Genomic DNA, 14,325 nt, shown 5'->3' with positions numbered 1-14,325 from the left:
CATAGAGTTACGAGAAGCAGCTCCCACTCAGCATCCAAGATTCCCAGAGGAATCTTTCCATCCCGCGCCACATCTGAACAGCTGATCAATACTCGGCACAGCATTTTCACTGCATTCAATGTCAAAGTCAATCAAGCACAGTTCTAACATCTTTTATGATATGATTTTATTTTTGTGTGTGATGTGATTATCGTCACTCTGTATGTCGTCGCATTTGTCCGTACAGTCCTCTGCTCTCTAACGACAGCGTGACATGTGAGCGCATTTATCTGTGACTACCACTTGTGCTGTTAGTTTAAATGTTTGAAGCGTAAAGCAGGAGATGCAGCCATCTCCCCTAAGCTGAACAAAGAGCACAGTGTTTTGTGAAGCAGCTTTTGCTAGTGCTTCTGAATGTTGTACGACCAGCTTGTCACCTCGACCGTTTCAAAAGATCAACTTTGGTTTATTTCGTGTGACTTCATTTCAAAAATTACCACCTTTGTTGTTTCTCTTTCTCTCCGCTCCCCCGTTGTCTCTATCCACCTTCAGGTGCAGTCACGATGCAGCAGCAAAGAAAATATCCTAAGATCAAGTGAGTTCTAACTACTTTCTTCTACCGTCTGCTCTGCCAAGCTCATAAATAGATTCAAGTGTGTGTGTGTGTGTGTGTGTGTGTGCGTGTGTTTTTTTCTGTGTGTGGCTGCTGTCTTATGCTTATGCATCCATGTGTGTGCCAGCAGTTGTTAAGCTTCATGTTAAGCTTTAAGAATATGCTGCAGAAGCGTAAGTGTATGTTTAAAGGAAGGAAAATTAGGTCAAGGGAAATCAAAGCGTGGCGGCTATTCTTCACTGGGAGGCAGAGAAGCAGAGGGGGTGAGAGAGGTAGGAAGACATAAAGACAGAGGGAAAGAAAGCAGATTACGCATTAGTTACACACAGCTTTGTTCCGTTTTACGTTTGGAATTATTAGAGAGGTATTATTAGATCATCGCAGCTGCTATCGAGCACCTGAATCATCCAGCTGTGCTCCACAGCATGTGAAAACAAACATGTCAGTGTGCCTTGCCAACCTCTGCTCATTCAAATTGTGTTCTTGCACAGATGCACCTGCACGCAGAGGAGAAAATAAATCTTCTTAATCCAATCCTCCTATGTTAGTGTGACTGTTGTTTTTTTATTTATTTATATAATTGTATATTTCAGACTCTTTCTTCCCCTCCGCCCCCCAAAATGCACAAATCATTTTGCAATCTGTCATGTACTGCTTCAGCTGCGAGCTCAAGTTACGCAAACTGATAAAAGTCTGTTTTAAAAATAAGGAAGCGAAGACTTTTAAAGGTAACGCGTGTGTTTGCCTCTGGAGATCCGGAGTGGTCCTGTTTCCGACGTCGTTTACTCTTGTGTGACAGAGTCCCAACGGAGCGCTGTCAACTTCCAAAGACCGTTCAAAGTTTCTAAATAAAGATCTGAAATGCTAAAAAGGTTAAGCTTAATGTCTTTGAAGGAACACCTTGTCATGTATGTTTGAGGCTGGACCAAAATGCAGACAAGACCTCGGAAAGGTTTATAAGTTATGACAGAAGTGATGGTAGAGTGACACCCGGAGAAGAATATTTAGTTGTTTTTTTTTTTTGGCCAACTTCTTTATGTCAGTGTGTCCAACCTTTGTCTCACCCGCAGGTCACAGTGCAGTGGACATCACAAAAGTCGCCCGGAGGCACCGCATGTCCCCTTTCCCCCTTACCTCCATGGACAAGGCCTTCATTACTGTGCTGGAGATGACCGCCGTCCTGGGCACTGAAATCATCAACTACAGAGGTAAGGAGGCAGACGCTTCTGAACCAGGTCAGACTTTGTTCCTATTATCCTCCTCTTTTTGTTTCACATTAGTTAACATCAGTTCCTTAAGGCTGCTGGGATGTTAAGCTCGAACTCATTTCACTGAGAGGACACCTCACTGAATCAGCTGTCTCTGTATGCATGAAAAATGTCAATCTCCATGACACAAATTTTCTTGGCTGCAAGGGCATGTGCATAACAAACAAACCTCACCTAAAAATAGCTGCAAGCAGCAACGTCAGGGCCATAAACTTCAGTGGGACACAGTCAGCATGACAAGTTGATCTGCCAATGTGTAAAAGATCTTTTTTGGTAATTGTAATGGACTAACACTTAGAAAATTTAAGAATGAAATAAATGTTAACATTATTGATTGAATACTGTCTGATAACCTACGTATAATTCGGAAAAAATGAACAATTTAGCATTTAGCAAATAGAAATAATTTAGCTAATTCTAACTAAGCTAAAACAAGAGAAGTTTGGTCTGATTTAGCTTCACAGTGAGAGAAAAAAAATGTTTCTTTTTTATTTTGTGTATTTTTCTGGTTTCAACTGTGCACGCTTGTCTTCCCGTCTTTAACAGAGGCTGTGTAAATAAAGCAGACGAATATTATTCATAAAGTAAAAGACGTTTTTAATAACGAGTGATTTTGCATTCTGCGCGTTTGACTTATCTTGCACAAATGTCCACATTTAGCTGCACAAGGTCGTGTAATCCTTCCGGCGGAACGGGCCGAGCACTGGTGAAGGGTGACATGGAGCCAAGCTGAGGGCCAGAGGGCAGAACACAGACTCAGCCTTTAAAAAAACACAATATAGAGACGAGCACCTCTGGCAGTAATGACCTCAACACACTTAAATGATGACAAAACCAACCCCAAAGTTTAAAAAATATGTTTCGTTTCATGATGAGGTGCGACTCAGTTACAGGATTTGCATGAGCGGAGCGGAGAACAGGACAGCAGGGAGGTAGCATCGGGAAAATGAAATATTTATAGAGACAGCATCTGGAGAAGCTCCTCTGCTGAATATGGAGCAGCCTGAGTGAATGTGTGAAATGTATTCTTTTACCGTTTTATCGATGCCGTTTATGTTTGTAATTTAAAATCAAGAAAATGCACTCTAGCTTTCCGGCTTGCTGCTTTGTGCTTCGCCGTCACCTGACCAAAAAGCAAGATGGACTCACAATCAAAGATGTTTTTGGGGGGGGGAAAGAGCATCTTATCAAACTGCTGCAGCACGACGTCACCTCTGTTCTATTTTTAACCTCAGCTCAGCCTCGGCATATGTTTCCAACAGGCTGTTTAAGTGGCGGCTTGGAAGGAGATGTGAAAAAAATAAACAATTTCTCAGATGAAGTGCTGCTAAAGACTTGGACAGAACCTTGCAGGTCCTCATCTGCAGCTGGGATGCATCACTTACAGCACCGTGTTATAACTGGTGTTTAGCATCTGCATGACCGTGGGCGTCATTGCATGTACATGCATAATGTTTTTTTTTTTTGTTGTTGTTTTTCCTGGGTTGATATCAAAGCTTAGATCTTTCATATTAAACACCCACATCATCGCAGCGATAAAGCTCAAACAAGAGCTATATTTATCCACGGAGCCTCTCAAGGTATTTTTGTTGGATATCTTTTTTACTCCGCCCGCTCATACTGTGATTTCTTTTCCTGCGTTTCTTTCTTTCATTGAGCTGTTTTTGTTTTGAGAGTCTCTGATCCTCTGTCATTAAAGTTAGCGACTTCCAACCAGAAGCAACGTAACAAAACCGAAGCGCGAAAACCTCACACACGTCGCTCTGTGCGTTCACCTAAATCGGATGCACCGTCTCACCCTTTATGCATCTGCTTCTCTGCAGCTGACACCATCTTCCTCTCCTCCTCACCTCTCATCTGTGTTCTGCTTTTGTCTCCTCCGCAGATGGGATGGGTCGAGTCCTGGCTCAGGACGTTTATGCCAAAGACAACCTTCCACCCTTTCCTGCTTCAGTAAAGGATGGATATGCTGTGAGAGGTAGGGACGTTAAATTATTTCTGATGGGCTGTTCTTCTCTTGACACAAAATCTTCTATCTTTTTCAAACTTTGCTCATTTTATATGTTATGTAAGAATCACCTGAAATGCACCAAATGAGAAATTAAACATAGATATTTACCAAAAGATCCATCCATTCACACGGGGAATATTTTCTTTTTAGCATGCTAATGTGATATTTTATTTGTCAGTTTTCGCTTTCTTGACATAAAAGTCAATTTCAGTGACTAAACCAATCAAATATTTTCATCTCCTCTCATGTCTAATTTATTTAAACCTTGTATTCGCCAGCGGCTGATGGCCCAGGTGATCGCTTCATCATCGGAGAATCCCAAGCTGGAGAGCAGGTTTGTCACGCTTTCACAACAACATCCTCACATTCTGTCCATGGACATAAAATATTGGACTTCTGTCGCGTATTTCTTGCCTTTGCTGTCATTTCATATCAGTATTTTCTGCATAGTAAGACATTTTCCCTCTAAATGCAGGATAAACTCTAAACACACCTAAACCTTAGACATTAACACAATGTGTGCTCGTAGACGTGCTAGATTTTGGATTTTATCAGCTTTATTTATTTTTCATACTTGACATGTTTTGATCAGGCAGTAAGAACACTTGTACTTTTTTCCCCACAACAAATGTGACAGTAATAGCTTCATAAGAGTATGAAAGCAGTCGCACCTTTTTGTTGACTCCTCATGGCTTCACTCACACATTTTTATGAAAGTAACAAAAACTGTATTCCACATTCTAATATTTATTTTTAAGACTAGACAGCATTTTAGACTTTTGTGATCAGTGGATAAAAGCAGGTTAAAATAATCTGTTTTCTCCATAATCAAGGAGTGTTCTTTTTCGAAACTTGTCTATTTTGCTCTCCATGCTAGGTGTCGCATTAAATACCACCACTTTAAACTTTAAAACTCCTAGACTTCACACTAATCTTTTCCTCTGTAAAATTACATTTTAAGCATACAAACATGAGCAATTATTGTGTGAATGGTTCCCTGAATGAGCCCGTGCTAATAGATCACTAATTAACAGTTTTTAGGTGCTTTTATTTATAAAAAAAAAAAAAAAAAAAGTTATTATCTTGGGGTGAAAGTTTTTTTTCTTTTCTTTTTTTTCCTCAGAGTAAAATAACTCAAAATACAAGTTTTAGGGTGTAATCAAAAGGAAAGTTCATGTTTTTTGTTTTTTTTTACTGTGTGTTAGCAACTGTTGACGGTAGTGATGTATATGATATAAAGATTTGCCAATTTTTGGAATTCAGAAGTTCTTTTCTGTCCGTTGTCCAGTTCTTCTGCTTGCCCATGTTGTGATTTCATTTGCTTTCTCTTTGCATGTGAAGCCCACCCACACAGTGATGCCTGGGCAGGTGATGAGGGTGACGACGGGCGCCCCTATCCCCTGCGGTGCTGATGCTGTCGTCCAGGTGGAAGACACCGAGCTCCTCCGCGAGTCTGAGGATGTAAGCGTAAAGTTAAAGGCCAACAACAGTGAAATGTAGAACTAGATGTTACCAAGCCTAGAGATGATTTTGGTTTTACAGGCAGTGAGTGACAGTTCTTGGGCAGAAAACCGTGGTGCCCATTACTGCTTCAGTAGCTTAACAGTATATTTTTTTTCTGATATTTTATTTGTTATTTAGGGAACAGAGGAGTTGGAGGTTCGAATTCTAGTACAAGCCCGTCCAGGACAGGACATCAGGTTGGTTAAAATCAGAAAAAAATTCAAGTTCTGATTGCATTTGCTGTTTATTTATGGGTTTGCCTAAAACAGAAAAGCCTATGCGACAAAAAATGAATTCCTATCAACCTTAAGGTGCACCCTAATAAACAAGATTTACAGTGTAATTATTATGTAACCTGGACTTTATCATAATCAAATAGGGAATGAAGTCTAATTGAGGAAACTTGTCAGCTGAAACACTCAAGATTTTTCCCCTGGAGAAATAACTTCTGGTGGAGCAAAGACCCAGACAGTCGCACACATTTTTCAGTGTTTATGATTTCTCTACTTTGACCTGTTCAAAAGTGTCTCACTTCGTAAATTCTCATCTTCTGCGCAGAATATTAATAAACATTACTCGGGGTGATTTTCACCTCAACAGTGCTTGGTAACATAGAAAACTCTTTCTGAATTTGTCCCACTCAGATTTCTGTTCATTTTGCTAGCTTGTTACTTTACATCCATTAATTCTAATTACGGCCAGAGGCCAAAGAAATGCTTAAAATGCACAGCGTGTCTCTAACAGAATGTAAGAACAGCCTTACAACATCATTCAGGGATTTTGCAGCTTTTTTTAATTCGGTGTTTGCATCTCCATAGGCCTATCGGTCACGACATCAAGCGTGGGGAGTGCGTGCTGGCGAAGGGCACCCATATGGGGCCCTCTGAAATTGGCCTGTTGGCCACTGTTGGGGTCACGGAGGTGGAAGTGCAGAAATTTCCTGTTGTGGCGGTCATGTCCACGGGAAATGAGGTAAAACTGCATAATCGGTGTTTCAGTTATGACCAGAGTTTGTGTGCCCTTCAACCTTCACAGAAAATCACATTCTGGGTTTAAATCAGCAGGTATTAAACAACCATGTTGACATTTTTATGCAAATGGATTTCATATTTCCTTCACCAGCTTTTCCCATCAGATTATCTGTTAGAAAAGAGGATTAAGTTGAGCTCAGATTTAATGTTATTCTGCAGCACTCACTCACAAAACGATTCTAATTTTACAACCAATATTTTGAGTACATTCTTGAATATTAATGCAGTAAAATTAATTCTGACGTGTGAAGCTGATATTTATAGACACACTGCATGAAGAGGTACATAGCTTTTTTTCCCCCTCCTCACTATTTATCATTAAATCCGATTAAACTTTTCTTGTTTCAGGTCAGTTAGGAATACTAAAATGATTTATATTTGCTTAATGTCAGATTAAGACATTAAAGATTATAAGAGAGGCAGCTTGAAACGCCATCCTATTTTTAAAGCCCTACGTGCGACATGTTATGTGGGTGTTTCTGCAGGAGGGACTGGTGCACTTCTCACAAATAGATTGTACCATGAAGAAAGAGCATTAAGTGGAAACACTGAAGCAACGTTTCAAGACATTTAGCCCAAATGGATCTTCCAAATAGACAGTCGGCCTAATCATACTGCCAAAATAGTTACGATGTGTCTTAAGGTTTTGGAGTGGACGTCACAAAACTCTGATCTCAGTTCCATAGAAACTCTGTTGGCAAAGCCGGCATACAGATCTAATCCAGTTACCCCAGGTTTGAGGAGGAATGGGCCAAATGTCCAGTAAGAATGCCCAAAATGTTTGGCCCTGTAATACAGTTTAAAAGGTAATTCTGCAAAATACAATAGAATTTATTTTTTTAATTTCTGAATTTGAAGAGAGCAATATGTACACTTTTTCATTTATTACATTTCGGTCATCCTTATTGTGTTAAAACGGGAAAACTTTAACTGATTAAATATCATACAAGGGTCTTGCTGATCTAATCGAAACAGACACCGTGTTCTACATAAAAAAAGATAAATGTTCTTTTTCTGTGTCTAACTTTCCATGTTTCATCATATCAGAACCAAATTATGTTATCTGCAGCTAATGTGTGTGTCCCAACAAGACTTGCAACTCTATGACTAGAGTGTAGAGTAATTCTCGTTATCCCGTGACATATGACCATTGCAAACATGGTATTATAGTTTTATGTGAGACATTTTTCACCAGCTGTGGCATTTTATTCAGTCAGAACCTAATTATCTTTCACACATTGCAAATACTAAAACATGCCTTTATGTTTGTAACCAAAAAGGATTCGCGGCAAGGGTCGTTAAATACTCCCCCTCTTAACTACTTGCTTCTTTATCCACTTTGTTAATTTCCATTACAAAACATGATCCCTGTCATGTTGTGCTGCATTGCTTCTTGGTAGCTGCTGAACCCAGAGGATGACCTCCATCCTGGGAAAATTAGGGACAGCAATCGTTCCACCCTGCTTGCCACGATCCAGGAACATGGCTACCCCACTATCAATCTGGGAATCGTTGGGGACAAGTAAGGTTCACATTAAGTCTGTGCCAGGCCTTCTTTCATAAAATACCCCTTAAACTTTTCCAGATTTTGTCAATTTATGTAAGCAAATATTTAATTTTGATCCTGTGTGATAGACCAGCAAAAAGATGCATATAATTGTGAAGTTAAAGGAAGACAAAATGCGATAAGACAACATAAATAGCGACATGTCTAGTTATCTAAACCTCCTATCTTCTACTACATAGTTTAGAACATAAAAATATTCTGCAGTAATGCTGTAACATAATGAAATATAAAAGTAATATGCATTACAGATTTTTTTTTCCATGTAACTTTATTTCTTTTCTCTGAAATAAATTGGTAGTTAATGCTTTTGTGTATGTTTTGTTTCTCTGTTTTATGCCTTGCAGCCCAGATGACCTTTTGAACGCTCTGAATGAAGGCATCAGCCGTGCTGATGTCATCATCACCTCAGGAGGAGTGTCCATGGGAGAGAAGGTACAGTTACATGAGGGGGTAATAATGCTGTTTTACTGACACCTAGTGGTAGATGGCGAGATAGCAGAAAAAAATTAAATTTCAGTAGTGGTTGGACATTTTTTATTTTTAAAGCACAGAGAATGACATTGGATTTCAATGTCATTTTTCAGTTTAAGAAATGGGCATTTTATAATTTTGCCTTTCAATTGTATTTTTCAGGATTACCTCAAGCAGGTGTTGGATATTGATCTTCATGCTCAGATCCATTTTGGTCGTGTTTTCATGAAACCAGGGTAAAGCAAACAGAATGTCATTAATTATTGAGACTGCTTAAATCATTTGTGTTCTTTGTAATTAATTTTTCTGCAATGACATTTGTTGTTTTATTGTACTATTCGTTGTTTTTTTGTTTTTTTTCAGTCTCCCAACAACATTTGCCACCTTGGACATAGACGGTGCTCGCAAACTAATCTTTGCCCTCCCAGGTAGTGTGTGAAGTTGAGAGAAAGAGCGATTCTACCAGCCATGCGCACAGACTCGTTACTCAGATATTTTTCTTTGTGCTCTCTCCTCTCGTCCTCCTCCCTCTGTCCCGCCCGTCTGTCCTAGGAAATCCCGTGTCCGCTGTTGTCACCTGTAATCTGTTTGTCATCCCTGCTTTGAGGAAGATGCAGGGTATTTTGGACCCCAGGCCCACCATCATCAAAGCGAGGGTAGGACTCACAAAGCGTATAAGGGAAGCCAAAAAAAAAAAAAAATCTCTTGGGTTTATTGCTGTGCTTTCAGTCCACAGGCATCAAACTGTAAAAAAAAAAGAAAAAAAAAAAACAAGAAAGAAAGAAATAAAAATCAATGTTTGCACAAAACTACTCAAGCCTTGCTGCATCTTAAATCATCAAGTAATTGTGTTTTCATCATCCTCTGGATGCATATTTATGACCACAACATTTTGCTGTGACTTGGCAAAGACACCAGCAACCCCAAGCCGTGATCCTCTGTCTTGAATATTCATAACCACAGAGTGGGTAAAAGAAATCACTAGAATATCATGCACCCAGAGCAGGCTAAGCTTATGTCCCCCCATCAAGCATTAACAAGTAAAGGATTTGGTTTCCTGCCATTATGGGCGCCATCCAGCATGCACCTCTACATCAATTGCAATTATAACGCAGTTAGAAATGAAGTTGAATATATTAGTGCCACTTTGTAAAGAAATTAATGGTCTTAAAGCATAGTTGCACTCGGGCAATTTTCCCAAGCAGATAGCATCAGATTTAGATTAAATCTTTACCCTTGCAAAACAGACTCAACGAGGCAACTATATTTTATTGACCTCTGGTCTGTTTTTTCTCCATGTGGCATATTTTAGTGCCGTCTTCAGCTGTTCTTGTCTTGGCCAAGACACCTTGTAGATGACATTTTAGGGATATATATATTTTTTTAATGAGCCAGGATGAGATTCCTCTGGCATAATAAGACACAAATAACAAAAAAAATATATCTTTAATCATAATAAAAATATATCAATATTGTTTTTGCACAGAAAATTAAAACAAGAATATATGACGTAATTGGTCTTTCTTAAATAGAAACTGCTCCAAAATTTTTAGAATACATTGATTCTTATTGGTGCAATTATGCTTTATTTTAATGTTGATATGGACTTTAGAATAAACAGTCATTGTCAAGGTTTTATTGTGCAGAATATTTATCACTGTGCTCTTTACTCAGCAACACAAGTATAACAATTTAATATTAGCTGGTTAATTAATCTGTGACAGTTAAAAATTGAGACAATTCACACTGGTGGATTTGCACTAAATCCCGACATTTTATTTTTTGTCTGCGTCATAAAGCTTGAGCATTGAATGAAAGCATTGGATTCTAGCAAACTGCCTAAAAAATACATTCCATAAGATAAAATAGAAAGCACTTTAAGAAAAATAGAGAGGAATTTTAAATTATGCGCTACAAGTATCTGTTTGGAGGGGTTTAATAAAGCTTTAACTTTATTATATGTTTGTTTACTATTTAGTTGTCGTGTGATGTGAAGCTGGACCCTCGTCCTGAATATCACCGCTGCATTTTGACGTGGCATCACCAGGAGCCTCTGCCTTGGGCACAGAGCACAGGTACAACAACGTAAAGCAGCAAAAAATTTATTTTGAAGAGCGACAGAAACGTTTCGGAAACAGAGAAACTACCTTGCCAGGGCTTAAAGTACTAACAAGTAAAGTAAAAGTAAAGTTAAGTGAAGGAAAAAGCCAAGGCAAACTCAAACTGTGCATCTTTTTTTGCTTTCCTTCAACAATGGCTTCCTTCTCGACCAGTGTAAACAACTAAATGTAAATAAGTACAAGCTCTCCGTTTGTGATCTCCTCCCAGGGAACCAGGTGAGCAGCAGACTGATGAGCATGCGCAGTGCCAACGGGCTCCTGATGCTACCTCCAAAAACAGAGCAATACGTGGAGCTGCACAAGGGCGAGGTGGTCGATGTCATGGTCATCGGACGGCTATGATGTCATCAGAGGGGGACGCCGGACGACGTCACATATAGCGAGCGTTGGAATGGGTGGTTCACGGTGCATGTCCACATATCATTGACTATTCTGTAATATGCAACGGCACAGCTAGTTTTTATTGATTTGGATAACGTTGAGGTATAGTCAACATCTTGATCACAACCTAGATACATATTTAAAAAAAAAAAATAATTTAAAAAGATTATAGTATTTCAAACAAAGAAAATATAACTTTTAATGAAAAAAAATCTAATTATAAAGAGATTTATTCTGTAATATATTATTATGATTATTATTCTTATTATTATCATTATTCTTATCATTATTATATTAAGGCAACTTTGTTCCTTTCATTGCAATTGCTTTGTGTGTTCAATGCTAGACCTTATCTATAGCAGTAGCATTTTAATAGACCGCTGTAGGTGCCTGCCAGGACAAAAAAAATAAAATTATTATTTTCTCATCTTTAGTGGAAAAAAAAAATCAGTTTTTTGAAAGTGAAGAAAACATGGAAAGCTCCAGATTTCCTACGGTGCTCAGTTTAGAGGAAAGAGGCTGCATATCAAGGCCACCTCCTCCTCTGGGGGCCCATCAAGGTGACACTTCTGTTTTTTCCCTCATTAGTATGCATCATAATGGCTTCACAAAGAGCTTTGCTTGTTGTTTATCTTGTGAGTCTTGTTTATGTGCGCAGTGCCAAATGCCTGGACAGGAAGGAGGCGATATCGGGAGGGTGAGGTGTGTGTGTGGGGTGGGTAGGAGGGTGGAGGGTGGGTTTGGGGGTATTAGGGGCACACCCACGCCAGCCAGGCCCAGACCCTGAAGCTTCCTTATATTCACTTAAACTCCAAACCCCCACCAAGGTGACAAGCTGAACCGGGGAGAAATTATCATTTTTGTTTTTCTTTTTCTTTTTCTTTTTGATCAACTATTTAAGAAAAAAAGATTAAAGAAAAGAAACAGCTTCTTTAAGTGCTGACAGCCTTTTTAACCAACTTCACAAGAAATGTACAGAAAAAAGAAAAATAACCATATTGTACAGATATATGTGACCAGCACTCCTAAGGAAATTATTAAGCAATGAGGAGACATTGATCAACGCTGTACAATAACATTTTCTGTAATGATATGAAACTGATGAAAGAGACTAAGATAATAAAAATCCTTGATCATTATGTAAAAAAGGGTTCTTGTTGGCTTTCGTTTTTTAATAAAATATATCTCTGGAAAATGTGGGAGGTTTTTGTCATTGGTGCCGAAGGTTTTCCAGCTGATGCGCTTTGGGTTATCCAACAGGGAGAGTCTAACAAAGATGCAATTGATCTTTAATGAAACTTGTAAAAAGGTATATATCTGAGAAAGCATATGTGACTGCAATAAGTGGTTGATTTTGAAGCAATCCTTCATGTTGCTCTATCAAAGAAGATAGAGCAACATGCAAGGAGTACTTTCAATGGGAAATTAAAACCAAAGATAACGCATAGTTAATGACATGAACAGCTCGGTCAATGATTCCAAGAAAGAGATGCAAAACCACTGGCTAGGAGTACTTTCCATAGGATAGAAAAGCAAACAGAACACAGTGATAATGGCATCAATAACTTGATCAATGACTCTATTCTCATACACAGTTGTGCACCAAAGCATTGAGTCTTGGCTACTTTATATAAAAAAGAAATGCCAAGAAAATGTAGTATGAATAAATACATCTATAACCACAACCAGGAAAGCTGCTACTGGACCAAAAGTACTTTCTTTTCTTTTTTCTTTGAAAGAAAAACAAAGAACATGACGTGACTCCATCCCAGAAAGAAACGCAGCTAAACACAGAAGCACCTAGTTAAGAGAACATCCAGGAAAGAGTAACGTTAACCATAGTGACACTGGATACAGAGTACTTTCTATGTGGAAGCTTGACCAATGATTCCTTTCAAGAAAGTGAGACAGTTTAGAAACCCTTGGCCCAAACTACTTCCCATGGTTGGACAAGAGAAAAGAGCATAGACTTAACGGGAGACATCGTTCATTCATTGGCTAAAGCCCATATTCCTGCAGGGACCTTTTTGCTTCCATGTTGCAGAATTCAGCATGAAACCGAACAGGTCCCCAAGGGACATAAGCGAAGGGCAGGGCACACAAATGCATCAGAAAGCACATCAAACCTGTGGAGATCCTAACTGAAGCCATCCTGAATTTCAAGAAAACACTCAACTCAGTCCACAGATGGAGAAATGAAATACTGAGTGGCTGCAGTATCTGAGAAATTAAGATTACCTTCTAAGCATAATATCCCAGTGCATTTTAACTAGTCTGAAGACAGCAATGCACACGGTGGTTTGAGAGAGGAGTGTTGATATCTGTTTTTGAACTGCCAGAAGACGTCAAAGCGCCAGGAAAACATCCTTGTAGTGAGAACATACAACCTCTTAGCTTGAAGTATCACCCAATACTTAAACCAGATGTAAACCTTTTTACGTTAAGATAAGAATCCTCTTTGGCTAAACTCTTAAGCTGAGATAATACTAGAGTGTTGATCCTGGTGTGAGCAAGTTGTGGCTGTGTGAAGGAATGTGTGTGAAAGGGACATTTTCCGTCACTGCTCCCCGAGACGGGATGATGTTTTATGTGCCTGCCATTAAAGTGTTTGTTGTTTTGAAGGCTGCCTTATCAGAATTAAACCCTGATGCCATCTGTTACTTTGGCAGGCATGTAACATACATATTAATAAGGAAGGCATACAAATGAGGGCCAGGATTAGTTTCAAGGCTTTTTAAAGTCAGCAAAAAGTGAAGGTTCACACACAGTTTTCAGTCTGATTCAGACTCCACCCATAACATGAGGTCAGCTCTAGATTGTAAGCAGTAATAGTTGTTGAAGTAAGAACATAGTCATCAGATGGCCCACAAACTGTCATTTGGAGCTTCACTGTCCCAATTATGTGTTCTTAGAACTGAATGGCTTACTTTTTAAGACAAGTTAATGGTACTGGCAGGATCAGACGGGTTACCACCTGTACGTGGAAAGGGTCTGTCAAAGGTAATGAACATGCAGCAAGCCCGTGTGTCTCGTATCAGCTTCTTGAGAAACATTGTACTGCCGACTTTGCAGAAGAGGATTTAATTGGAAGCCAGTAAGAGCAAACCTATATTGACCATAAGGAATGGAACTGTGGAAATTAATACTAGGGACCATCTTAGACCTTCCAACAGCAAACCACCCACAAAAGTAGTTCATAATTGTTTAGTAAAAAGAAAATTATGCATCTTTTTAAGTCAATAGTTGGTGGACTGTTCCTTTTAATTCTATAAATTTCTATTTATAATGCCATTTTGTAAAAAAAATTCTATTAAAGGAAGTCTAGCCAATTGTATTGAGCTTTCTATGTAATTAAATTCTCACTGTAGATAAGTTTGTCCG

General features: G+C 39.0%; 1 protein-coding gene across 1 annotated transcript in view; it reads left to right on the top strand.

Moving 5' to 3' along the window:
* The window catches only part of gphnb (gephyrin b), an 87,909-nt gene extending 75,770 nt beyond the window's left edge, over positions 1 to 12,139 (top strand). Inside the window, exons 12-25 of the mRNA XM_015001976.2 lie at positions 532 to 574; positions 1,663 to 1,800; positions 3,746 to 3,838; positions 4,150 to 4,205; positions 5,213 to 5,332; positions 5,513 to 5,571; positions 6,193 to 6,346; positions 7,806 to 7,927; positions 8,317 to 8,404; positions 8,606 to 8,679; positions 8,807 to 8,871; positions 8,996 to 9,099; positions 10,422 to 10,518; positions 10,772 to 12,139. Of these exons, the coding sequence (XP_014857462.2) occupies positions 532 to 574; positions 1,663 to 1,800; positions 3,746 to 3,838; positions 4,150 to 4,205; positions 5,213 to 5,332; positions 5,513 to 5,571; positions 6,193 to 6,346; positions 7,806 to 7,927; positions 8,317 to 8,404; positions 8,606 to 8,679; positions 8,807 to 8,871; positions 8,996 to 9,099; positions 10,422 to 10,518; positions 10,772 to 10,905 (1,347 nt within the window). The 3' untranslated portion in view covers positions 10,906 to 12,139. The remainder of the gene's footprint in view (positions 1 to 531; positions 575 to 1,662; positions 1,801 to 3,745; positions 3,839 to 4,149; positions 4,206 to 5,212; positions 5,333 to 5,512; positions 5,572 to 6,192; positions 6,347 to 7,805; positions 7,928 to 8,316; positions 8,405 to 8,605; positions 8,680 to 8,806; positions 8,872 to 8,995; positions 9,100 to 10,421; positions 10,519 to 10,771) is intronic.
* Positions 12,140 to 14,325: the final 2,186 nt, after the last annotated feature.

The sequence above is a fragment of the Poecilia mexicana genome, unplaced genomic scaffold, assembly GCF_051168715.1.
Source record: "Poecilia mexicana isolate PSO_F unplaced genomic scaffold, ASM5116871v1 scaffold_21, whole genome shotgun sequence".
NCBI classification, from domain to species: Eukaryota; Metazoa; Chordata; class Actinopteri; order Cyprinodontiformes; family Poeciliidae; genus Poecilia; species Poecilia mexicana.
This window is presented reverse-complemented; position numbering and strand designations above follow the sequence as displayed.